The sequence below is a fragment of the Podarcis tiliguerta genome, assembly GCF_965153285.1.
Source record: "Podarcis tiliguerta genome assembly, chromosome: 1".
NCBI lineage: Eukaryota > Metazoa > Chordata > Lepidosauria > Squamata > Lacertidae > Podarcis > Podarcis tiliguerta.
Genome location: NC_139534.1, coordinates 76322253 through 76348952, shown reverse-complemented (window position 1 = coordinate 76348952; position 26700 = coordinate 76322253). Strand labels below are relative to the sequence as shown.

The window sequence follows — 26700 nt, the reverse complement described above, 5'->3', positions numbered from 1 at the left end:
CTCCTTTGTAACTGGCTGATGAATGCTTCTTGCTCTTCTATTCCTGAGTAGGTGCAGAGTCCTGTTCTGGTGGCAGAGATAGGTTGCATTGCAGCCAGACTGGCAGCAAACTGAAAACTACAAGCAGGTTGGATTTGCTTTATCAAAGGGCTGCCCCCTCTATCTAGCCCTGTGAGGGGTCTGCCATTTGACTCAGTCGCTGCCTGCCACTTGTCCGCTAGGCACTGACCTCCTCCCCTCCTCCTCCCTGCCACCATTGCCTCTTGTGGGTGCAAGTGAATGAGGCTACCAGCAGAGGCAGCTTGCCTTCTCCACTGCCTACCTTCTTGTCCTTACCTCCTGGCCTGCTCACCACATGCAGTCCTCAGCACTAATAGCATCAGTTTAAGTGAATAACAACATCCGGAAATGAAATAATAATATGGGGTAGAGGGGATTACAAAGGAAACAAAATAGCCTTTTCCACCCTTGTCCAACAGCAGGGAAAGATTCCCAGATCCCCTAATGTGCCTCGTTCATTTTTGTTGACATGAAGCTGCATGTATCTCCCCACCCCCACCTTTAAAAAACAACAACAAAGCAGCAAAGAGAGGCTGTGTCTTTAAGCTGAGGAAATGGTGGAGAAGGCACTGCCCAATTCTTTCTCTTCCAGCCAAAATCTACCCCTTTTCTGCTAAGAATCACCCCTAGGTCACTGTCCTACCTAAGGGAAGAAAGATACAGTATGCAACAGTAACATGTGTGGAGTTCTGTTCATAACAGAGGAAGTTTTTCACACTGATAAACATGCATATAGTGCTTTACATAAGACTGGGGAAAAGCCAACCTGCGTCTTTCTTGTCTTTGTCTTTGTTCAGACTAATATTAGATGTAACTAACATTTGCTATATAGGAATAGTTAAGGTTGCTTTTAAATGGATCTACATCTCACGAGTTGTCATTTTTTATATATGCATTAATGGCAACAGTTTTATAAACCTTCTGTGTTAAATTATGGTAAATGTAGGCAGTTCATAGATGTTACTGAATTATGCACCAGCAGAAGCAGATGCATTGCTCTATATACAGTAAGTGCAATGAAATAATAATACAATTACATTCAGTTACACTGCCAATAGATTGCATAATAAAGCTTTTTACTGTAGGTACAAAGTTTTGGTCTCATTCCCACATGTAAATATAACTTGATTCCATTGATGTCTGTGGAATTATGCTAGGTTTACACTGGTACAACAGAGGCTCTGATCTGATTATAGAAGTATATTTATTGTAGTATAATGATATGGACTGTTTATGTGCACACATACCGTTTCAAATGAATCAAATTGTGTGTGTGTGCATGTATAATGTACTCATACATTTTGTACAGCTTGTATCCAAGTGTGTTTGCTGATGGTGTTTTTTGTTTGTTTACCAGTTCATCCTTTGCTTCAGCTTCTACCAGTGGGAACCCATGACTTATGGCAGCTACCACTACCCAGGCTGGTCTATGGTACTCGGATGGTTGATGCTAGGTTGTTCTGTTATCTGGATTCCCGTTATGTTTGTGATAAAAATGCACATAGCTCCTGGCAGATTTATTGAGGTAAGTCTTACACCTTCTCTTCCATTTTTAAGGATATAGGATAAGGTTGTTATCTCATGTGTTTACACCAGTTTCAAAAACAGTGCTTAGAAAAGCAAAAGAATCACATCCCATTAACATAATGACTCAGCACTGATGGAGTGGGGATGGTCCACATTGACTTAGAATATATTGTTGCACACGAATCTTCAAGCGGTGTGTGATTCCTGGGTTTCCAGGCCCTTACCCAAGGGTTTGGTTTCCATGGAATGAGGGACAGCAGAGATTATGATGTCTTTATGGGATTTGGTTTATTTACACATATAGACAACCTGAGCCTACAATGGAGAGGGTCACAACATTAACACCCCAGAAGGCCTTGCTTCTCCCATAGCCACAGCCTTGGATTCAAATAGAAACCAAGCATGTCTCTGTCTCTCCAGTTTCTGCCTGCTTCTAGCTCCCTAACACACATGAACACCCACTTCAACTCTGCTCCATGTCCTTTTTTCTTACAGCCAGGTGAGGTAGGGGCCCAGCTGTTTGTCCTCCGGCACAAAGCCACTTCCTTTTTTACCCTAACAGCCCATAATTAGAGGGGCATTAGCTCACCAAGCAGCTGGCCTGGCTAGTCCAACAATTGAATCTTTGCTGGACCCAGGAATTAGAAAGGGTTTGGTATATAGCCTAACCGCCCAACTCACAACAATATTTAAGGGCCTGTTCTATTGACATAATGGAGTCAAGTTGAAAGATTTTAGGCCTAGTGGATGAGGCAAGACACTCCACAGTCTGAACTGTTGTTGAAATGGTGTATGTAAACTGCTTTGAATACTTGAAAGTACTATGTGTTCAATAATACATAAAATTGCAAGTACTGTAATAACTGCACTAGGCCCCGTTTCTGGGGATTATCATTTTTTTTCTTTCAAAATAAGCATACTGTATAGAAAACATAGCTTCTGAGTTATCAAGTAGTGACACAGCAAAGCAATAAAAACAAGAGTTTATTGTTTTGTTTTGATTCTTCTGAACTACCTGTAAAGTGAGTTAAAACCTATACTAAAACCTATTGCATTTTTCAGGCTGCCACCCCTTCTTTCTCAAGTCAGTAACTTTGTTCATCAAATTCTAACCTTAAGAGCTTGCGTATTCAAAAAAACCTGCCATCACTTCTTCTTTTAAATGATATTACCCAAAGTAGTGCCAAAACATTGCATCTTGTCTGAAAGGAAATTATTTCACTGAAGCAGTTATTTCATTTTCAGCACAGTAGCTGAGTTACCCAGTTCATTACAGTCAATTTGGGAGGCAAAGGTTGCAAGCTGGTAATTAAGCAGAAATTAAAATAACTGATATGGAGGCTTGATTCCCTTTAATAGGCAATAAACATATAATTGTTCCCTTTTAAACCATCATAAATATGTTTTTCTTTGCTTTTTTCTATATAAAATTCACCAGTCAAATTATTTATCTTTAACAATGACTTCAGTTTTTAATTGTCTGCATCTTTGCAGAATTAACTCATTGTTTCCCCTCCACACATAGTACTAAAATAATTTGTGATCTGATAATTAAAATATTTGCATAGTCTTGGCACTGTATTACTTTTTGGTCATCTGTATACTTTGGGGAAATTTGATAAACAAAAATCCAATTATTTTCATGCAGCAACCTACTGCTTAGATGATTGGGCTACATAGTTGAGCACATGTGCTTTGGTGTGTGAATTTGGTGAAGGGTGTCTGTGATTGTGAGTTGTTTTCATGTGCCTGATTTTGGGGACACAGGAGAGAGAGAAGATGAAGAAGGCCGGATAATTAAAACCTGAATGCTTCTTTCTACTAGCCTTGTGGAAAACAAACACTGAATGGCAGAGTATTGTGATAATACTGTGCAGTGTAATTAACATATCATTAATTTCACCTGATCCTGATCTGCTTTCTGTAACTTTTTTAATTCTCCTCCCTCCTGCAAATTCTAGAGGCTCAAGTTGGTCTGCTCTCCACAGCCAGATTGGGGACCATTTTTGGCTAAACACCGTGGTGAACGATACCAGAATATGATAGACCCACTGGGAACGTCTTCCCTTGGACTTAAACTGCCACCGAAAGATTTTGAACTGGAGACCCAGTGCTAGTAATTCCCCCACTTGTGGCTATGTTGTACAGCCCTTTCTTTCTTTCTTTCTTTCTTTCTTTCTTTCTTTCTTTCTTTCTTTCTCATTGTCCCTTTTCCTCCTCACAGTGCCTGAAAGTGGTTGCTTAGAAAGTAAGATATACCGTTGCATGCTTGTAGTAAAGAACTAGATAGACCACTTTAAGTACTGGGTTGGGTTTTTACACACAGTGGTGCCCAGGAAGAAATGCATTCATTGTGAAACAGTGACAATCAGTCAGTTGCTTTGGGAAATTGCTTCTGTGAGCGCTGGGCCAATCCTACTCTTTCACACAAATAGTTTTTGTTCCGTTGCAGTCATATGAGTGGGATACAGGTTGCTGGCACCATCTGGGAACACCATGAGCACTGCCTGTGGTTTAGTTTTGCTGACAGAAAAGTGGGTTGGCAACTATATGTTGTGCTAGGCAGACACATCCATGGTTACCATCTTACTGTTGGTTTTCACAAAAAAAGTGAATATGTTACCAAAACAACCATCTAGTACAGAAGTACCCATAGCCTACTTTCATGACCTGCAAAAACCCGGTAAATATAGGGGCTAAAATGGTGGGGCAAATTTACTAGGTTTGCCTGAGTGTGGCAGAGTCACAACAATTTGTTTTCCTGTACTGTGGTTATTGATTTTAAAGGACATTAAATTAGGCCTGGGAACCATCTCTGTACCAAGTGTCTTAATATGTAAAATTATTGGAATACTACAACTAAGTGGTTGGGCTGCCATTTTGGCAAATCCTTTTCATATCTATTTGCCCCAGCCTACAACCACCCTAATATCTTAATGGAATGTGTGGCCATAACTGGATATATAGCTAGGACAAGAGTCAGGCCTAGTGGCCTATTGATCCTGTTCCTTACCAAACCTAACATGCGGGCAGCCCTGAAACTTGCTATCTTAGACCCAGTTGGGCCAAAGTCTTTCTCAACCTGAGATCTCTTTTCATGAGCATTCTGAGGTTTGTACCTGGAATATCATACACAAAAACATGTGCTCTCTAAATTATGGCCCTCTTTTCCCTCATCCTGCAGTTATTCTGCTTCACACACAAGCTGGAATTGGTTGTATGAAACAATTTAAAATTGCAGGATGCAGCTGAGAGTTAGTATGCAACATATGGGACTAGATTCCCACCTCGGTGATGCCAGATACGAAAGTGGAAAGACTCCCCTGAGTTTGAATTGAATCTTCCAGCATTTACACCATAGGAGCTGAATACAGCCCACTGATTCTGCCAACATGTCTTCCATTCAGTGGCTGCTAGTTACATTGGCACTAGCAGAGCTGCTTTGTAATGCATACAAGGAGACAGCCTTTCAATATAGTGCACTAATATAATATGATACTTGGCATTGGTGTGGAGAGAGATTAATGAGCCTTTCAGGCTCTTTTAAAGGTGTGTGTGTGTGTGTGTGTGTGGAGAAAAATAAAATAAGAGCATGATGTTGAATACTGTGGGAGACAAAGCTGTATCTCTGTTTTGAAATCTGATGCAAGAGAGTGCCAGGCTGAGGCAGATGGGCACCCCTGTCTTAATTTCATGCATTTCAATTAATACTCTACTAGGTTTTTATTTCTGTTTCATCAAAATGCCTCAGTTCTCAGTATTTTGAAATATCTTAATCATTTTGGCAAACTGAAGAGAGGGAAGAAAACGCAAGTCCTCATTTTAGGTTTGTCTCAAACATGTTTTCCTTGCTTTCCACTCTTCCGTTCACACTCTCTCCTTCTCAAGAAGCCATCATATAATTTGTGCCTAATTTTATATTCTTACAATAGTATGTATATCGTAGCTTCTACATAGAAAACAGTTGTTAGCGTTTAGCTCTGTAGATCATCTGTGTCTTTTGCCCCTGCTATTTTCTTACAAAGTTCTTTATACAGCCTTTCGATGTATTCTTCTCTTTCAGCCAGCAGGGTGAGTGAAGTACCTGAACCCTGAATTTAGTCTATAAAATTGTTGCTATTAATAATTGTAAAATAATTATTACTATATACAACGCATAACTTTTCAAAGACAAATTCTTCCTCAAAACAACCACCTTGAGGTGTACATACTTTGCTTTTATACCCCTCCTCCCAATCCACAGTTATTCCAAACTCATATGCCATTAACCACCACCACAAGTTGCAGTGGTATAGGGACAGTCTAAAACGAGAAAGAGCGAGAATTGTGTTTCTTGGACATGCCACCCATAATTGTGTTACTGCACACAGTACACCCCATAGCATTACGCTGCAACATGTGCAGTGATGTACAAGTATTAATCTTAAAGTAGTTTTAAACCTAACAACTAGATTGAAAATAGAGCTTGTAAGAATACATTCAACAAATGCCATAGAAATAACCCTTGTTTGTATTGTATATGCACTATACATGAGGGAGAAAAATATGTCTTAAATAATTGGCAAAACTGTAACCTTTAGTATCCTCTTGTATCCTATACATGCATATATGAGGTTTTTAAAAGTGATTGGTGTTCCTGTAGTGTGTACTAGTGCTGTTATATGTCCCTATAAAATATCTTAGCAACCAGTGTAGAGATGGTGAGTTTTAGAGTAGTTTTGCCTGTTTCTTTCCCCCTCCTAGTGTTTGTAGTAGCCAATCTAATTGTACTTTCTTTCAGGGGACTGTTTATATCATATCTTTCCTTTTGCCTGTCTTCACATTACAGGGTCTCAGGTAAATCTTGAGTTAAAAGCTGTGTTTTGTAGATGTGCCGTTTTCATCCTGTCGGGTGGGTGGGGAAGTTTTTAAAATGGAAACTAAAATGACATAAACCTTAACGTGTGTTTTAAAATATTTAAGTGCAATCCTATGTGTGTCTACTCAGAAGCAAGCCTCACGGAGTTCAATGGGCCTTACTCAAAAGTTTAAAATGTTTCAGATTGTAGCATGCATATATAAACAAAACTTTGGGCATGATCCAGCCACAGTTAAGTACTTCCCATTGATTTCAACGGAACAGTTTAAAATCCTGCTTAAACGGTTTCCACAGAAATAACCAGTTATAACAGTGTGCTTAATGGTGGCTGGATTGTTGCCTAGAATCATTTTGCTGAACTTTCTCTTCCATGGGGCAAATAGTGTTGCCAGTTCTTTGCTGCTGAAAGACTATGAGTCCTTGGGCAGCCAACATGAAGCACAAATTGCCATCAATTGGAATGGAAAATAGATTTTTAAATATTCTGTCTGCCCCATCCCTTTATTAGTTACATAAGCACAATCTGCTGAAAACCTCTTTAAATGCTCCTATGAAATAATAGGGCATGTGTGAAGTCTCTTTAATTCCAAAAGGTGATGTTTCAAGATGTTGTGTGTGCCCTTAGAGAGGTCTTCATTGGTTCCCTTCTGTCTTGAAAAGCTGACTGTGAACCTTCCACAAATTTACCTGGATTATTTCAGTGCTGGTGGAACCAGTTGCCAGATGATTCAGTGGGCAACTGCTACATTCTGGCATTCGTTTCTTGTCTGAGCTGTGTTTTGGAGACCCACCTGTTGCTCTTGGCAAAAATAAATTTCATAAACAGGAGTTAGAAATTAGCCTTTTACAAACAAAATAGTTTGAAACAGAATGGTGGGTAAAATGAAACAAAATCAACCAGTACTGTCTTGAAGAAACCAGTTTATATCAGGATAATTTTATATTGTGTTATGTTTACCTTTCTGTTAACTTTGTTTTTGTAACCCAGTCCAAATCCATATACTGCATGTTGGTGCACAGATTTTATTTCTGCAACATTTTATTAGTATTTTAAAAACTTGCTAATCATGAACTCTTCTAAAATAGCATTCAAGGCAACATACAAAGTAAAATAATGATCAAACGAAAACATCAGCTGAGAACCTTCTGTAAGCCTTCTGTAGAGGGAAACTGAAGATTTCTGGAGTAAAGTATGTACTACTTTACATTGTATTAAACATATGTACAACTGCAACAGTAGTCAAAAGACTAATAGGATATGTAATTTAGATATAGAACCCCAAATATACAAGTTCTTCCCATTTTCTCCTGCAAGTGGGAAACATGCCCTATATGTCCAAGCCTTTTGGGATGGGCTATTTCACATGCTTTGAATACAGAAAGTCCCTTGCTGCATCCTTGACAGACAGGGGATCCTCTTGGACAGCCACTGCCTGAGCAGGCAACAGAAAGCTAGATGGACCAATGATCTGACTCAGTATAAGGCAGCTTTTCATCTTAATATATTTTCTATTGCGTTGCCCAAGTATTACTCTTTTCATGGAAAAAAGTAGGTAATCCTTCTTGCCTAATACTTTGGGTTCATAAACTGAACCACAGCAGTCGATGTGGAAAGTAACCATGGTTTCCTACAATTTAGAATGAATAGGGCACAGCCCTGCCAAAGTTAACCTCCCCCCCCATCCCATTGATTACACTGAAAAACCTAATCACATGATTACATTTTTTCCAGGTTCAATTTCAACTGAACTGTGTCTTAATATTCCACTTAAAGTTCATTTAAAAAAGAAAACCTGTTGCAGCCCTCTTGCACATTTGTTCAAGAGCAAGCACCTGGAGGTTTGTAGCCTTACCAAGCCCTTTCACGCGTCCCTTTGCTAAGACATTTTTGGCTGAACTGAAATAAACTGGTGACCTCAAAACATGGCTGGTAGAGTAAGGGCTGAATCATGTAACCACATGAGCACTCGCCACTTGAAAAGCTTTTGTGAGTTGTGCACAACCAGAACCACATGCACAGGATCCAGCATTTGGCAATCACTATAAAAATATGTATGTGCAGGTGTGTGTGTTAGAGAGAATCTTGCTGGTTGTAAAAGCTTACAGGCCACAAGCAGCTAGCCAATATGTACAAACATTTCAGATGATTTTGAAGGGCCACTATGACTCTGATAAGTCATATAAATTGGCACTTAATGCTGTAGAAATTCATACAGCTATTCTGAAATACTCAGCTGGTCTGGAGAACTGCAGTGTGTGTAATCTGGAGCACATGTATGCCGAAGGATACAAATATTACTTGCTTGCTTTGTACTGGTTTGTGGGAAATGACTATTTTTGAATTCACCCTATTTTACAAATGGTAGTAATTTTCCATTGAATCTGATGGCAAAAATCCTCTTGAAAGGAAAGCTTCAGTTGAGGGCGCTGAACATGAGCAGTCTAATTTTAGTTTCTGCCTAGTGCCTAGGGTACAGAATCTATAAATTTTTAAAAAAGAAAATCAGTCTTCACTGATCTAGTCGTTTCAATTAGAGCAAAAGCATTTGTTCCCTTTTTAAATGTATCAAGCGCAGTATTTTGCTTTTAATCTACAAAACAAAACTTGGTTATATGATAATCAAGTACATGCCATACCTGTGTGGAGTGTCTAGTAGTTATTGCACTTATTTTATGAGCACTTCCTGAACATTAAAGTATTTTAGTAACTGTAATTTTAAAAAATGTAAAAGAGTAAAAAAGAAAGAAAGCCATATTTACAGAAAAGTGACATATCTATTTATATAACTGATGACCTTGCAAATGAAAATACTAAAAACCTATTCGTAGATTGTCTTTGTGGCACATTTTGTCTAACAAATGAAGCAAACTTTTGAATAAGTCAAATGCACTATTGTACATTAAAATGATGCTTAAAGCTGAAATATTCCACCTTAAAATTCCTTAGGGTCATCTGTAAAGAGTACCTGTGTGTTCGACATAGCAGCACTTTGTTTCTAAAAGGAGGGTTTAACAAAATGAACTTTAATTAGAAAAAAAAGGCTTGGAATATATTTAGGCCAACGTTTCATTTGAGCCAAGTTATTGTTTCTATCAGGTTCTGCTCCATTGATTGGATGCCTAGTCTGCACTGGGGGGAAAAACTTTCCTCTTTATTATGGTTTCTTTTTGCCATAAAATGTCATTTAGCATTAATGAGCCTCCCCTCCCCTCCCTCATACCTTTTTCTATACATGCACAATTATGTGGTTTATGGGCTTATAGTGGCCTCGTACTAGAATTATTGCTTATTTCATGCAGATGCTGTTTTTTCTTTCCTATTAAACTGCACCTTTTAGCAGGTTTTCTGTCTCAAATGAAGAAAGATGAGAATGGAATGTCAATGTTTTCCGTTGCAGGCTTGGCAGGTGTTCCTTTGCTACAGGGAGAGGTTAATTTAGCAGATGTTGTTCCTGCTGTACTACCTCTGTCCCTTTTAAAAGTGACTTGAGTGAGATCTCACCACCGCTCAAGTCCCAGGATGTACGGTGGTGGTGTTTGCTGGGCTCCTCCCAGTAAGTGTTTCAGTCAGAAGTCCTTAAATGCTGCCACTAGCCACAATGTGTTTATGCGACTCTGTTTTCCTAGCCTGTAGCGAAACTTTGGCACATAATAAACTGTGCCTATTGAACTGCCTGGAACTTAGCATTCCACTGTAGGTTTAAGAAGAAGGGGAGAAAAATGCATTTAAGGTATTTATGGTTTCTGCCTTTGTGTCACCACCAGGCAGCTAATAACCAAAGAAAGAGAGCGAGTGTGTGCTTTCGATGGACTGAATTTAAAATGTGAAAGCTGGGCTGGACCTTATTGCTTGCAATAGTATGATTTTGCCCGCCATGTTTTAAATACATCTTCAGGTAACCATTTGCCTTATAGGTGTATTTCATTGTTAGGAATAAAATTAGTGTTTGACTAGAATATATTGTTGTCCATCACCTAGAGTATATAGTGTATTTTGTGTCTTTTAGGCACTTTATTGTGGACCTATCATGGAATAGGTTAATTCTTAATTACTTGCGTAATGTCATAAATACTACAGGCATTCTATAGGGGTACTGCTGCCTATGGATAAAGATATGTACCCTAATCAGGACATTATATTTTCTCCATGTATAAGCTAATGGGAAAAAATACATTATGTTTCAAAGGATGCATATCTTATATATCTATCTATCTTATATAGCACCTATGATGATATACTATACATTATTCATTTAATAAATCATTATTCTTGAGGCCCTACCTCAAATTTTGTATTTATGTGTATAAATGCAATTTACTGTATTATATATTTGCTTATTATATTCTGATGTTACAAATTAGAATCTATCCTCTAATGTATGAGTTCAGGAAAAAAAATGAACCTAAATAAATGTCCAGTGTTTAAAAAATATGAATTATTGTTGTGTCTACTAGATGATTCTATGTGCTTGTTAGGAAACTTGAGTGGTGACCAAAAAAACAAAAATGATCCAGCTCTCTTAGGGGAATACAATTTAGTGCACAGATGCAGGAGCAAATATCAATTAGATGGTTAGAGTCTTAACGATTAGGATGCTCTGCAGCACTTTGAATAATTAATTACTTATCAAACGACTGATTGGATTTGTTTAAATCCTTTTATTGCATTAAATCAATCATACAGAATATTAAATAAAAATTGAGGAAGGAAAAGACATTTTGGATGGAGGACCATTGATGGAGGATGAGGCAGAGAAACTGCAATACCAAGCACACCTTGTTTGGATCGAAACCCATAGAACTCAGCATGTTTTTTGCCTGACTAAACATGCTTAGCATAATCTAAATTGCACAGTTCAGTTAGTCAAAGAGTGTTGAAGCAGTGCTGCAATCATGCCAATTTGAACAAATTCCAAGACCATACATAACTAATATCTCATTGAAACCATAGCGCTTAATCTGCGTTCTTTTGGTGAGATGTCAATCAATCCACAGAAAACCCAATTGATGTTTGCTTAGACTCAGCAGGAAACAGCAGGTTTTCCCAGGGAAAGCAATGGGACAAAAGAAAAACCTCTCACACCTGTGCCTCAAAATCGTGGGACAAGCAGAAGTATGGATGAACCCTAAGTTTAATGTGCAAACTTTAATATAGTGACAAAATTGTTCTGGTTTCAGCAAAATTTAGAAGGTTGGATCCAGAGTGGCCCTTCTGCAAATGGAAGGGCTCCTGCTGTTCAGAGAAGGGACAGAGAGTCCATGAAGCCTCCCATTGGAAGAAGGAGGCACTTTTCTCTTATTCGTCCTACAGTGGCTGCCCACACATCACTGAGCTGAGTTCAGGATTTTGTATTAATTTGTGAGGCCCTCAGCAACTGCATGGTATCCTTGAGCTAAGGACCACCTGATTCCTTATATTATTCCCCAATCACAGATCTTCAGGGACTCTCTGTTAGTGGTCCTTGATGGCCCAGACACTGGGCTTGTCTCCAGCAGGAGCTGTGCATTCATTAATATGGGCACAATTCTGTGGAACTCCCAGCTGAGATCAGACAGGTCCCCTCCCTGTTCAACTTGAGGAGCTTGACAAAGACCTTTCTGTTCCAGAAGGCATTTTAAGTAAGTTGTATTAGGCCTATTTTATGTTTTTATCTGTGATTTTTGTGTTGAACTGGCCTATAAATTTTGGAAATAAATAACAAATTTAGCTATAGTTTTTTTCCTTCTAGACTAGTGTCATTCATTTCAGAATTCCCCTTGCTTTGCCTGCCTCTAATGACCACTAGCTACAGTGGCTATGCTCTACCTCCATTATGCTCCCGAATACCAGTTGCTTGGAATTGAAGGTGGGCAGAGTGCTGGCCTGGTTAAACAAGCAATTCATATGCTCCTAGGTAGCTGCTGTAAGTACTGCGATGGACTGCCCTGTACTTGAACCGCAGTGTTCTGAAATCTTGGTCTGGATCAAGGAATGGATTTTACATCACATGATCTGAGAAAAGTCTGATGATGAGACTTTTTTTCTATTTAAACTTGAAGCATAATAATCTATTTTATAACAGTAACCAACATTCCAGTAGACAACACAACAACACAGTAAATAGAAAGCATGAGTATGGTAGTTATCCCTTCATGCATGTAACAATATTTTAGTTTCCATTGCAGCCAGGAATACATCTATGCTTGGATAAGGCAGTTTCTATTTCTAGTATAGAATATAAACAATATAGTGAATTGCATTTGTTTTCTAAAACTGGTTTCAGGTGTGATATATATTGAATGTGGAAAGAACTCCCAGTGTCATAAATTTTGGAAACAAGAAATATGTTGACTAGGTACAAGGCTTAGGGAACATTCTATTGTTGGTTTTTTTAATTAATTTTGTTCTAAACATTTATCATGCTTGAGAATTCTTATGACAGAATTGACCTCAAGTTAAGCAACTAGGATTACAAAACATTACCTGATTCTGGAATACTAAACACAAGTTTAATGCAGCCAATTTCCCCCCTGCCAGAGCCATGCACAATTTGTGTGTGTGTGTGTGTGTGTGTGTGTGTGTGTTTTATTATAGTCCTTGCTTTAAAGCTCTTTGCCCCTTAGCACCACACACCTGAGGATTAAATGCCGCATGGGATTATTTAGCAGGACAAACAGCTTTCCCTGTCACTTCTTTTAATGAGACCCACTTTCTTCTCTTATGAATCACTGACAGTGATAAAAGGAAGACAAATAGCAGGTTGATGAGTGGCAGAGAAAAATGTGGCTCTAAACTGTTTAGGACTTTTTTCATCAGAAGGGGGCAGTTGAGAGGGATTAATGGATGTTATTATATATGATAAATTTCTTCATGATTTTTTAAAATGAGCATTAAGGTGTCCACGGCTACGATGGCTGCTTAAGAGTAGCTAAATATATCAACCAGCAAAAAAGTGCAGCAAGTGAGGAGACAGTGACACATGTATGATTCCTGCAGCCAGTCTTTTTTCATCGCAAGTTAAAAGGCTTTCCCTGGAGAGTTCCTTTCACTGAAAATAAAACCATTTCCTTTTGGTAGGTATGAGAGAGAATGGGGACAATAATAATCCATAGCATATATGCCACCCATATCTATCTATCTATCTATCATCTATCTATCTATCTATCTATCTATCATCTATCTCTATCTATCTATCTATCTATCTATCTATCTATCTATCTATCTATCTATCATCTATCTATCTATCTCATTTCTCCAAAAAGTTCTAGAAAGCATACCTGGTCCTTTTGTTTACCTACACAAAAACTGTGCTGGTGACACTGAGACACAGACTGTGTATACACTCCTGTTTACTTGGCATCCAGTACGCTCCCACTATTGGTTTGAGAAGTGGTGTACACATGATATTAGCCACAATCCATATATCTATCCTACAACTATGCTGCCATTTCTTATGAAATACTGCATTTTGATGCATTTTCCTCAAAACCAACTTTGATTTGAATCGGGAAAAGGGCTGACATTGCTGCTTTTCAGATTAGTGATTTGTACACAGTCACAACGACCAAAGTCACCCAATAAACTAATGGCCAAATGGAAATTTGAACCCGGGTCTCTCCAAACGAAGTCCAACCTCCCTAACCTGCTAAAACTCACAATGCTTAGGGGTTGATTTACCACTCATGTCAGTATAATCAAACACTAGTGCGACTTCCACCCCCTAGAGTAAAAACACACTTTTAAAGAAGGATTTAAGGGGAGGGGCAGAGCTCAAGAGTACAGAAGACTCCAGGTTCCATCTCTTGTATTTTCAGGTAGGGCTAGGAAAGACCCTGGCTAATCCCTCTCCCCATGCCAAAATAAAAAACCCCAAAAACCTTGGAAAGTGCTGCACCTTAGTGTAAACAATATGGAACCAGTTGGACCAATGGCCTGGCTTTGTATAATAACTCAATGAAGTGTGTAGAGCTTTACATACAAAAGATCCCAAGGAATCATGAGTTAAGGCTGGCAAAGATTCCTATCTGAACTCCTGGACAATCACTTCCAGTCAATGAAGACAATATTGGGTCGGATTCATCAATGGCTTTGAGGCTTTTTCTACAATCAAGTGGCATATAAATTTTATGGAATAAAATAAATAAAATGGCCTGACTTGGTAAAGGCAGCTTCCTATGTTTTTCTTCCCCGACTTGAACTGTGACTTTAGAAAGCATCACATTATGACTTCAGTTGTGGACATCATAAGTCTTCCCCAATTTGTTGGAAAAAACACCATATATTCAAATGTATACAATTGATACTGGCCTCTGTAGAATCCTAGCTCAGCACACCAGCAGTTCCATCACACAGAGAATATAAAACGGGAGCTATATTGCCTAAGTAAACCAAACCAGTGAGACATGGAGAAGGTGAGGCTATCCACAAATGTTATACAAAAATAGAATCAAAAGGTTGGAAGGTCTCTAGAAGTCACCTAGTCCAATCACCTAGTGAAGGAAGTCCACCGCTGCAACATCCCTAATAGGTGGATGCTTAGAGATCTCTGTCATATTTTCCTGACAGGGATGTTTTGCCTCATGACTGGCTGAAATGTGCAACTATGAAGATGCTGCTTTCCCCAGCACTGATTTCCATAAGGCAAACCTCAACAAGGATGGGATTGTGAAGGGCTGCGAACAAGTATTGTTCCTTGACTTCCCACTCAGTCGATGAATATTGTTCCTTTACCTTTAACACTAGGTTTGGGGTGGGGGAATTGAACTAGTGAAGCTTCTCCTAATGATAAATTGGTGGTGGTGGTGGGAAACATCTTCCCCTCTTATTTTCTTTACATCAGCCTGTCCTGAAAACTACAGGAGGAAGGCCAGGAAAAGGTGGCAAGAAGATCGGATACTTTTCAGGGCCAGACAACCCTGGGGAACATACAGCTGACAGAACGAAACTTGCTAAGGCACCTGTGCCTTTAAGAGAAGCCCAGGAAGGAAAATTCCTCCAGGTGCAGTTTCTCCCATTATTGCAAACTATGATGAGAAAGGCAACACCTGGTGAAATTCTTTTAAGAGGGGCCTCTCAAAGGAGCTGCTGAGGTAAGGAGATGGATTTTCACTGCTAAATTTGTTATGGAGGAAGGGGGGAAAGGCAGGGTGAACTCTGGGCCAGAAACCAAATGGTCATGGTGGACAGGAGCACCAGGCTTGGCTTTGTCTTCATTCTCTGTATGCTAAGTAGAAAAAGTCCGAGGAGGAACACATGCCAAGGGACTCATGGTTAGGTAGAAGAGGCAGAAACCTGAGTGCAAAGCAGGCACAGGAAACAGTATAAGCTGCCGCCACATAACCATTTTGCTATACAGTGGTACCTCAGGTTAAGTACTTAATTCGTTCTGGAGGTCTGTTCTTAATCTGAAACTGTTCTTAACCTGAAGCACCACTTTAGCTAATGGGGCCTCCTGCTGCCGCCGTGCAATTTCTGTTCTTATCCCAAAGCAAAGTTCTTAACCTGAGGTACTATTTCTGGGTTAGCAGAGTCTGTAACCTGAAGCGTATGTAACCTGAAGCGTATGTAACCTGAGGGAACACTGTAGTCATGGGCATTCACCTCAACCCAAACTGTGGAGGAGTGTGCATGCAAAGCCCATCCCTAACATGATTCAGACCAAACTTTAGGTGTGCACTATAAAGAAAGTTTAGGAACTGTGGGCAAGTTGTCTTTCTGCAATTAAGATTTTCTTCTGAGGCCCTTCTCCAGGTTTCCCTGTCATTTGAGGCAAGGTGGGCGAGGAACACAAAGAAGTCTTTTAATTGGATTGGAAATGTTAATGTTGAAGGGTTTGATATAAATGCTTAAGATAAATTCCAAGCCCGTCCTCTGAAACTAAAAACATACTGCTACTACTAGCATACACAAGAGAATCTGCAGCAAACTTTGAATATGACGAATTTTATCCAATGCATGGTGCAATTGCCAGCAACTTTCAGTTTGCAAAGTTTACTTTAGGTTTGCAGGACTCCTTGTCACTGTGATATTAATGGATTCACAGTGATATTAATGAATTCACAAGCCTTTGCTGGGGAATACATAATGTACTGCTTGTAAATTGGATTTTCGTGTTTCATAAAATCTTTGTTTCTTCCCCACCCCCCTTAAAAAAACACCTCATTTTAGTTCTTTTGCTCTGCATTGGAAGCAAATTGTCAGTTTTAGTTAGGGCTGCCAAACCAATTATTTAAAGTCAAACTATGTGGTGTAGAATTTGGAATATATGCCAAGAAACTAATGCTCCTATTTTATTTGTAAATCTGAAAAGTTCCTCAGAATACAAAGGCTGCAAAAAACCTTGAAGGTTGTGATTGCCATGTTCTGTATTCCAGCTATATGCAAACAGAACCAGCTGTTGCAGAATGAGCACAACAAGTAGAGAGCAGGAAGAATATGCTTACATTGTGTGTCATTTGCTTGCAGATTCCTAAAACTGTTTTCATTCTCCACATATTCCTGATCTACTCTGAATCACACAAAACTGCTGCTAATAATGCAAGAAAATGACAAATGCAATCAATTAACGGTTAGCTGTATCAAAATTGCTGGTGGTTTTGGATGGTGAAGAAGTGTTTTCATTGCGGCTTCCCTGCCTCCTAAGACTGCAAATGCTAAGCTTACTTAATAGGTGTTTAGTTCAATGGATCTGTTAAGAACAATGGATCCATTAAGCTCAATTGATCTTAAAAGAATTTACTTCTGTGCTTAGGAACGCACTGAATGAATTCTCTTATTTGAACCTCTACAGAAAGCTTGCTTACAGCCCTGCTGCTGCTGAGCAGGGTTTCATATTCCTTGGTTACAAGTTATTGGTTACAACTTCTGTGCGCACACAATTCTTGCTGAAGTCAATGGAACACAGTTGTGCCAAACTGATCATGGCACTGTTTGCTGAATTTTGATTTTTTTTTTTTAAAATATAAAACAAGTCACAGCAAGATGCATGCCCACATACACATGTTTGGAACTACAGTGGTACCTCAGGTTAAGTACTTAATTCGTTCCGGAGGTCCGTACTTAACCTGAAACTGTTCTTAACCTGAAGCACCACTTTAGCTAATGGGGCCTCCTGCTGCTGCCGCGCCGCCAGAGCACGATTTCTGCTCTCATCCTGAAGCAAAGTTCTTAACCTGAAGCACTATTTCTGGGTTAGCGGAGTCTGTAACCTGAAGCATATGTAACCCGAGGTACCACTGTAAGTCCCATTTAACCCAGTGTGGCTTACTTCTGAATAAAAATGAATAGGGCCAAGAAACCGAGGTGGTCAAAGCAGAGAAGTGTGGCTGGAGTCCAATTCTCATCAGCCCCAGGCCAGCATGACCAATGGTTGGGGATATGTGAATTGTAATCCAACCACCTTTGGGGAGGTGTAGGTCCCCCCATCCCTGGGTTAAAAGGTAAGCTCAGGCATAGGCAAACTCCGGCCCTCCAGATGTTTTGGAATTGCAATTCCCATCATCCCTAGCGAACAGGACCAGTGTTAAGGGATGATGGGAATTGTAGTCTCAAAACATCTGGAGGGCTGCAGTTTGCCTACGCCTGGGTTGGCTGTTTGCAGTCTTTCACTGCTTATCTATTATTAATCAATATTTCTAAATGGTGTCAATGGCTGGATGGATACAGGCAGCTATGTTCCCGCTCAGCAGCAGATGACCGGCAGTAAAATCTTCTCTGCTACTTGGCAGGACGATCCAGATATTCAAGCCGACCCACCCCCTTGTCCTCCGATATTTTGTTCTTAGGTATATTCCCAGGGGCAGGCAGACAGGGAAAACAAAACATCTTGGACTATCGCATTTCGTAGTCCAGATTCTACTACTTTAACAGACGTATGGCGTGTCCTCATTTGGCAGGTATATAAACACATGGATGGAAAGGGAGACAGTGGGGCTCGGAGCCTTATCAATTAACCCGAATAAAGCGATACTGTTTTGTCCCCCCCTCCCCGCCGCCGTCGAAGCGCCCTTATTTATCACGCAAGACGAATTATAGCAGCAGCAGCAGCAGCAGCAGACGACTCCTCTCTCTCTTTTTCGGAGTAAGTTGGACGGCTCTTTGGACAGCCTCCCTTCCTGTTCACTTGCCCAGGTTCTTTCCGAAGATGCCTTTGCCTCCCTCTTTAGAGGGGGTTGGTCGTGCTTCAGACTGATCCATTAGGCGCCAAGAGGGGGATCCGCTCAAGCGATGAGCTCACGGTGCCACTCTCCTGGCGGCAGGCGGAGGCAACTGGAGGCGGCGGGGGCGGCGGAGGAGAAAGAGCTGAACAAAGATTGAGCGTCAGGCTGGGCGTGCGCCGCGGAGCCCCGCGGGGGAAAGGCAACCAGAGCCGGGATCATCCCCGAGGAGAACACGTGGGCTCTTCCAGGGTAGCAGCTCTGGCCGCTGGTTGTGTGCCGCTGTCTCTCGCGCTCTCTTCTTCCTCCCCCCTTCCTCCCTCCCTCCCCATCTCTCTTTCTATTCGAAGCCCTGGCAAAACGAGCGCTTCAAGTTTGGAGGCTCCGCAGCTCCGAAGAGTGCTAGAGCCAGGCTCTGCCTTGCGCCGGGATCTCAACGGGGAATACAGCGCGACCAGCCCAGATGGATGTAATTGTAGGCGTTTGGGTTTGCCTGGCAGCTGCGAGAACAGGTAAGGCAGAAGGGGTGGCGGACGGAGATTTTTTTTTTGGGGGGGGGGCATCCCCGCCCCAGCAGCCTTGCACGGAAAGGGAGGTGCGAAGCAGCTGCAAAGGCGCTGCTCGCGACGGGCACGGGGGTCATCACGGAGGAGAATATATTAATAGGAAATAATCCCCGCTCACGCATTCGGTGTATCTGTTGCAAAGACAATAGATAGCTATTGTGGAGGAGCCGATCTCTTCCCCTAAAGGTGCTATCTCTCTCTCCTCTCTTTTTGAAAAGTGGGACCGGGGACTATTCTTGCTCTAGTCCTCCAGCCGCGAGTTAGCGCAGAAACTGGGCTGCGTGTGAGTGAATGACGGCGAGGATCAAGGGGACAGAGAGGAAAGGGGTGGGGTGTTCTATCTTTAAGGTAATCGATTTTGTGCTGAAAAGCGACCGTTATGGATTGTGGCTTTTGGGGAGGAGGGAGCAAAAGCCCAAGGGCTGGAAAGTGGGAGGAAAAGAGATCCCGATAGTATCTCTGGCTACCTTGGAGGTCCAGGAGGAGACCCGCGATCCCAGGGCGCCGCCACCTGCCCCATCCAACCGCCTTTTCCCGGTTTTTGCCGCGGCTTGCGAGGCGGAACTCGGAAACTTTGCATTGCAATGGCAGTAGCTCTCTCAGGACGTTGCAAGTCCTGCTTAAGCCCCACCCCAGCCAATCTGTTTTGGGAGGCACCGGACCGCTTCGGTGGCAGCGGCGGCGCGCGGTGGAAGGAGAGGCAGCTGAGCAAGCTGCTTACGTTTATCAGTCGTTACTGCAAACCCCAGACCCACAACGTCCCCCCCCCGCCCTAGCCTTCTGATCCCCCTTTGTCAAGCCTTTTATGATTTGTAAATTGATGTGTTCATATAACGCAAGCACCAGTTTAAGGATTCATTCATTCCCTCCTGTGAGCACGCTGAAAAAAGCAGGTGACTTCTACCTGCCAGAGGTAGATAATCTCCTTGTCGAGGCTCGCAAGACAACGAGGGTGCGCGCGCGTGTGCGTTCGTTTTAAGATGAGCGTTATTCCACCAGGGATTTCTCCTCCCAGAAAAGCGGGAGTGCCTGTTTCTGGGCTTTGCACATGGGTGGCACTCTTTTATTGTCTTCTCAGCCACGGACATGCAGTTAGCTTGGCTTTTCACTGAAACTGTTATGTCTGATAACAGGAGGAGGATAAAATATAGGGAGGGAAAACGCTCAAGGATAAGATCAGCTGGAGATATTGAAATCGGATGCAGTGATCCTAGCTCATCACAATGGCCTTGATGAAAGAAAGAAAACAGCCACCATTAATCGGCTACTAACAGTTCAGGGCGCTGTGTGTATGACAAGTGGTCTTGCTTTTCCAAGTCTTGTTCTCAGTGAGAAATCTCTCTGTTCCCCTTTCCAGATGAGTGCCGGAAACGTTCTGGACATTAACTTTCTGTTGCTTCCCGGAGATGAGTTCACTTGCTCTTTTTGATTATTATTTCTATTTTATAGGCTTTAATCTAACAAAAATTCAGGAAATGAAAAGTTTGGGAAATCTTCCTAGACATCCATCCTTCTTTTTGTTTGCTTACGAAGAAGGTGGAGAGGATTTTAAGTACTAACAGTGGAGAGCTTTAGGGAAACCCACTGCACACCACTTTATAGAATGCAAGAGATCAGGTCCCTAAGGGTTTCTTTGACAGAGACGAAGGGGAGTACAAACAGCTGGTTTCCAGAATGCTTTCATTTCACATGGTGGGGAGCAATCTGCTTAATTCTGGCATTTATAATAGTGATTTGTCAGAGTACTCCTGTTCAAGAGGGATGGGGAAAAAGAACCTTCTATGCACATCTGATTACCCGCCCCCTTTAGCTTCCTGTCTTCTAGAACACACTTTAATTGAGACTTAACTGGAGCAAACTGCTTTTTAGGGCAGTCTGATCATAATGTTGAAAGCCTGCAGAAGGAAGAAATGGATGCATGTGGGCTGCTATCCTTATGTCTTTCTCTCTTAACAAATACTTGCTACATTGGTTGCAGTGGGGGCCATCTTAATTAAAAAGGGTGCCTTAATAGGAATAGTTCTTTAGGGTTGTCAATCCTGTATGTGCAGTTAGGAGAATTAGGAAAATTTCTTTTTAAAAAAAGGAATTAAGCAGGAATGGTTTGGGCTTTTTGCTTGTTTCTTTTGTTCTCTTCCCACCTGTTTACAGAGTTTTTTAAATAGACTCTTTGCTTTATATGATTTTGAAGGAAGTTAAATTTCTAAATAGTTTTTTTTTTAGTTATTGCTTCCCTAGTTGAAATGAAAATTCAACATTTCAGTAATGCCCCTTATCCTAATCTGTGTCTAAACCCTGCAGGTGTAAGGCATACTTAGTAAGTTGCACTAAATTTAGCATGATTTAGACTGCAATCCCAACAGCACTTACCTTGGAGTAAGCCCCATTGAATTCAACAGAACTTTTGAGTCAATATGCTTAGGGATTGTGCTGTTACTTCCTAAAGTAAAGCATCTTTAGGGTCAGTCTGGTAGGCACTCTTTTGGAGATGTCTGTGAAGGAAATATCTTTACTTCTACAGATACACTACCAAGATTGCATAATTTGAGCTTGTATTTGATATTCTAGCTATAGCTAGTTTTAGGACTAAGGGGGCAGATCCATCAGAACACCTGTGCTTAGGTGGCTGCTGGAATAAGCTTTTATGGTAGTTAGGTGGTTGGGACTTGCATCTGCACATATGATCCCCTTTATGTCAGCTTGGATCTTTCACTAGTCAGAAAGGAATTAAGCAGTTTATTTCACTAGGGTATTGAAAACAAGTCTGTAAAGCACTTTACATCAAATGTGCTTTGGAGTGATTAATAAGTACGATCCACAAATGGGAAACTCTTTGGGCACAAGTCATCCAACATTATGCAGTTTATAAATCCTATTCATTTACGTAGGGGAGAGTGATACATGAGCTTAGCCCTCTTTTATGGAAATCACTCGGACTTGAGTATTTAACCTTGAATGGTTGTATCCTTGTCTGCATAGGCCATCCATGCAACTTGCTCATTTTTGAATCCTGTAAATAGGATCTAATTAACAACCAGGTCTTTACTCGTAGATCCTCATGTGAATAAGTTATATGGCTGATGCAGTTAGATGAAAGTTTCTCATCCATAAAATTACAGCACAATGTTATGGCTTAGTTATGAGGTGAATAATTTGGAAAGTTGTGGTGAGCATCCTTTGCTATTTAGATTTTTGTCGGACAAGATTTTTTGTTTTGAAAGAAGTTTCATAATAGTTATCAGCAGTAAATATTCCATGAGGATGGTTAACTGTAAGTGCATTAAACCGAATGTTCCTTCTGCATAGGCAAGATGAAAGCAAAGAATTGTGACCTGGGGGTGCATCCATGAGATACTTAGGCATACAGCAATCAAGTGAAGCTCTTCTATGATGTCCATGTTCCAGGTAGCCAAGAGACTGATAAAAGCACAGTAAGGTGGCAAGTCTGTAGGGTTTTGAGTACAAATTGGTTACTTTAAAGATACTTTTTCTGTTGACATGAGTAATTACTTTCCACAATCCTGTGAATAGACCTTTAACATTAGCGGGTCAAATTCTTTTCCTTCTCTTTGCAAAATTTAATACGTACATAGGTGCAAATTGAAGATGTAACTGAAAGTTAGGATGTGGGTTATTCCCATCAACTGGAATTAAGAAAAAAACTAAAACCCAATGATTTGTGCTACTTTAAAATGGAAAATGATTTCCATTTAATGGCTCTTTTTAATTTATAAGAAGAAAAACGAATTGCCTTGTCTCTTTGTTCTACTTAAGGCATTGGATACAAATGAAATAGTCACCTGTGCTCTTCCTTAAGATCTTTGAAGGAGACAGTTTCTTCTCCCATTGCTTCACGGCATATACTTTTGGGACATGATCATTTTCCAGATTTGCAAAGGAGGGAGAGTTTTCTTTGTCATTTAACTTAGCAGAAAGAAATTAATTGTGGGGCCAAAACATTGCTGTATATATATGAGAGCCACCTTTGGTTTGAGCAACTCATACTTTGCTTGGATATTAACAACCATGTGGATAGAGGCTGATTGTGTGGGACTGAGCATTGTGGTAATGATAATTCTATGGGGAAGACGCATACAATCATCCCACCCTTGTGTTTGTCTTATCTAAATATGGCTCATGACTCACAGAAGAGCAGCTTTCAAAGCTGTTGGAGAAGCATTTAAAGGACCCCTTTTAATTATGTAGTTGATTGTTTATTTCTTTAGTATAAATCACTTTATGTCAAAATAGGCTTTCAATGTTTTACAAGCATAGAAACCAGTTATTTATTAATTGCTATACTGATTATATTACACTACAGACTTACTCTTATTTGGAGCAAAATTATTGTCAGACAGATACATATCACTAAGGAGCTGCAGTTCATATGAGCATAAGAGGAACCCTACTGGGTCAAACAAAAGGGGCATTCTGTTCATCACAGTGACCAACCAAATGCAAGCAAAATATGAGTAGAGTAGCACTCTCCTTTGTGATTCCCAGAAAACTAAGGCATACTGCAAGTAATAGAGCTGTTATGGCTAGTTGCCATTGATAGCCTTATCCTCCATGAATTTGTTTAACCACCTTTTAATGCTGTCCCAAGTTGGTGGCGTTAATTGAAATCCCTGTATAAAATGCAGTCTCTCCGCAAAGGTCTCTTGCCAGTTTGTTATCTACTTGTCAACAGAACCCTTCTTCATGCCACAGTACATAGTACCAAAGGCTGGCCAGGAATATTTTGGTACTTGAGCCAGAAAATCCCCAAAGCATAGGTATTTTCCTGGGAGTGAAAATACAACAATGATAAGTTAAATAACTATCAGTTTGCTTTTCTTTCATGACACTTGGCATCATTTATCTGCCTGAAATGACCACCTCACTCTGCTGATGGTGGGGCTTTGCATGAGTGGAATTCGAGGTTAAGCCCCAGAAAGTGGCTTAATACTGTAAATATTTAGATACTGGAAATGGGTGATTTGTAACAAGTTCTTCTTTTTTTAGCATACCAAATCGCCCCACCCCCCCTATGAATCTGGCTTAAATGGTATAAAAATGTGGAGAGGAATTTTGATGCCAATGATCTTGTGTGGATGACTGCAAACAATGACATAAATAAAAAAAGTGTGCATGAGGAGCACACATCCCATTATAAATACCCATCTGAAAGTAAGAAGAGGTCTGAGGGGCACAGCCACCAAGGGGAGAAAAGGAATCAGAAATGGGCTAAGAACAGTGAGTGGGGAGAGAAGGAGAAAGAATGGAGATAAAAAGAATTGAAGAAATGAAGTGGAAACAGAAAAGAGGACTAGAGGAAAGCTTGAAACAAGATATTGTCTTGTGACACACTTGGAACTGTATTCCAATGACAATGACTTTGCTAACTGGGACTATACACCTCTATTTACAGCAGGAGCACTGGCTGCATGTTGTGAAAGTCTCTGGAATAAAAGGAATAGTTGATGGGAAATGTCTAGATCCTGTGCGCCCGTTGAGCCGCAACTATGCATTCGCTGCGCTACTGGCAGTATAAATTTAAAACGGCTAGCATTGTCCAGGTCTGCAAAAATATCAGGTCTCTGGGTGCACCTGGCATTTCTCCTCAGCTCTGCCATTCATTATAGACCTTAGTTATAGTTACTGAAGATGGCAGTACCAGCCTGAAAGTGAAGTCAAATACACCTCTGTGGCTCTTCTCAACATCTGTTATGAATGAAGCCAGCAGGAGATTTAAAGGCCAGTTAATACGGGATATCGATAAAATTCACACTATGCTTGGGTACTGCAGAATTAGTGTGTTAAATTTCCCTAAACATTTATGTAAGCTGAGCTGACTTTTATGTGACATAAACAACTTGCATGACCTGTCTTTCACTTGGCATCCAAATATGCAGCCTGAGCCTAAACTGGCAGCGTGTAACGTCACATCATAACGTAGACAGGGGTTCAGTAGTGATTTTTTAAAAAAATGGTTGTGCAAACTTGCTTTTGTTGTGTGAAGAAATGTATGTAGTGTTCCTGTGAAGATGCTTAAGAACAGTTTTATCAGGATTCAGCCACCTAGTTATAATAGCTTCTATTGAGTTCTTAATAATATGTCTAGCTCCTCAAGATGTTCTTCACAGGGCTAACTGACTCTATAGTTAAAGAGAGCAAGGCAGGCAGCAAATTTTGGATGCTCATAAAGAGCACAAATTGCCAATTGTTGTTGTTGTTTTTCAAATGTTAATGCAGGTTTAGTTTAGTTTAGAAAAACTAGTTTTTTCTAAAAGGCCTTGGGCCTACCCATCTCTGCCAACCATGCATGAGATTAAGGGCAGCAATCCTATACCTACTTACCTGGGAGCAAGTCTTGTTGATTTCTGTGGTACTTAATTCTGAGTAGAGATGTTTGCCTGGTAAAAGAAGAACCCTTTAATGTTTTATTTCTGTAGGTTTTGGAACATACTCAAATTTTATCTGTGTAAGGCAGATGCAGGAATTTCTACAACCACATTGAAAGTGGCAGCATAGAGGTCTGACTTGCTGGTAAATCTCTGAAATTTTGAAATCTCCAAAACAGGTTCTAAATTTAAATGTTCATACACATTATATTTACCAGTCTATTCTTTTGCTTTTGTTTTAATATAAAAGTCATGCAGTTCTGCACCTGTTGTTTTTCTGGCACACAGAAAAATCTGTGCATCTCTGTAAGAAAAAAGCAGATATATATTGTGTGCCCACAGTGTGTAAAGACACATCAGATTTGTTTTCCTTGTGGAAAAGAAACATTTTCGCAACCCTTTGTTTTTTTCATTTTTGTGACCCAGAGATCATTTCCTTATTGTAAAATCAAAATGTGAGTTGGTCTTAAATGAGCCACACATCTGTTAAAATAATATTCTGTATAATTGTATAGTATTCAAAAATGCAGCCGTAAAAAGTACGGTACTCTATAGTAGAATGGATTTTGGGCAAGCTAGCTGACAAGGGTCCCCCATTCACAAATTCAACAGGAGCAAATCCTCAAAGACCAAAATAACCTTGTGGAGACTAAGGACACTTCTCCACACATAGTTCATAAACTTTAATATCTAGGTTCAACTTTGAAAGCACTGAGATCAGTTGCAGTTTTACTATTCATTTCATGGTTGGAATTTATTCCTTTGTGTTTATTTCATTTTAAATCACTAGAAAAATTCAAAAGGAACAGGGGTGATTTCTGCAATGCATCCAAGACACATGCCACATTACATAATTCATTACGTTGGCTCCCCCTTGTAAAATTCAGCTTAACTGATCTATTTCTGAGTCTGTTGATCTCGTTGGAATAGTGCATAATCACCTGCAGAGCAGTTTTATGAGTCTGCTGCTATCTTTTATTTCCTAGACTAAGTAGATGCAGAAACAGCTTTCATTCTGACCTCTGGGCATAAATATCCACTCATATCTTAACTGATTTATTTTTGCATGGGAAAGATAAACAGCTACTACCAAAATATGAACAAAATAGCCTGTGGGATATCCAACATTAGACATGTTCGAAGTAGAACCATTAAAATCAATGGACTTAAG

The 26700-nt window shown here is 40.3% G+C and overlaps 2 protein-coding genes across 6 annotated transcripts in view; both read left to right on the top strand.

The window, feature by feature from the left end:
* SLC6A5 (solute carrier family 6 member 5) overlaps positions 1–10875 on the top strand; it is an 85998-nt gene extending 75123 nt beyond the window's left edge. Inside the window, exons 15-18 of one of the 2 annotated variants that reach the window (XR_014508758.1) lie at positions 1418–1585; positions 3549–6423; positions 7532–7635; positions 8178–10875. Coding sequence is in view for 1 of the 2 variants with exons in the window: in XM_083430746.1 (XP_083286872.1) it covers positions 1418–1585; positions 3549–3704 (324 nt within the window). In the remaining variant the exon portion in view is untranslated. Of the gene's footprint in view, positions 1–1417; positions 1586–3548 lie in introns of both variants that reach the window. The other variant, XM_083430746.1, reaches the window with a different exon arrangement.
* An 8028-nt stretch (positions 10876–18903) lies between these two features.
* The window catches only part of NELL1 (neural EGFL like 1), a 356446-nt gene continuing 348649 nt past the window's right edge, over positions 18904–26700 (top strand). The window contains exon 1 of one of the 4 annotated variants that reach the window (XM_083430921.1): positions 18904–19092. In XM_083430921.1, coding sequence (XP_083287047.1) covers positions 19044–19092 — 49 coding nt within the window. In that variant the 5' untranslated portion in view covers positions 18904–19043. The remainder of the gene's footprint in view (positions 19093–26700) is intronic. The other 3 variants (XM_083430920.1, XM_083430923.1, XM_083430922.1) reach the window with 3 other exon arrangements.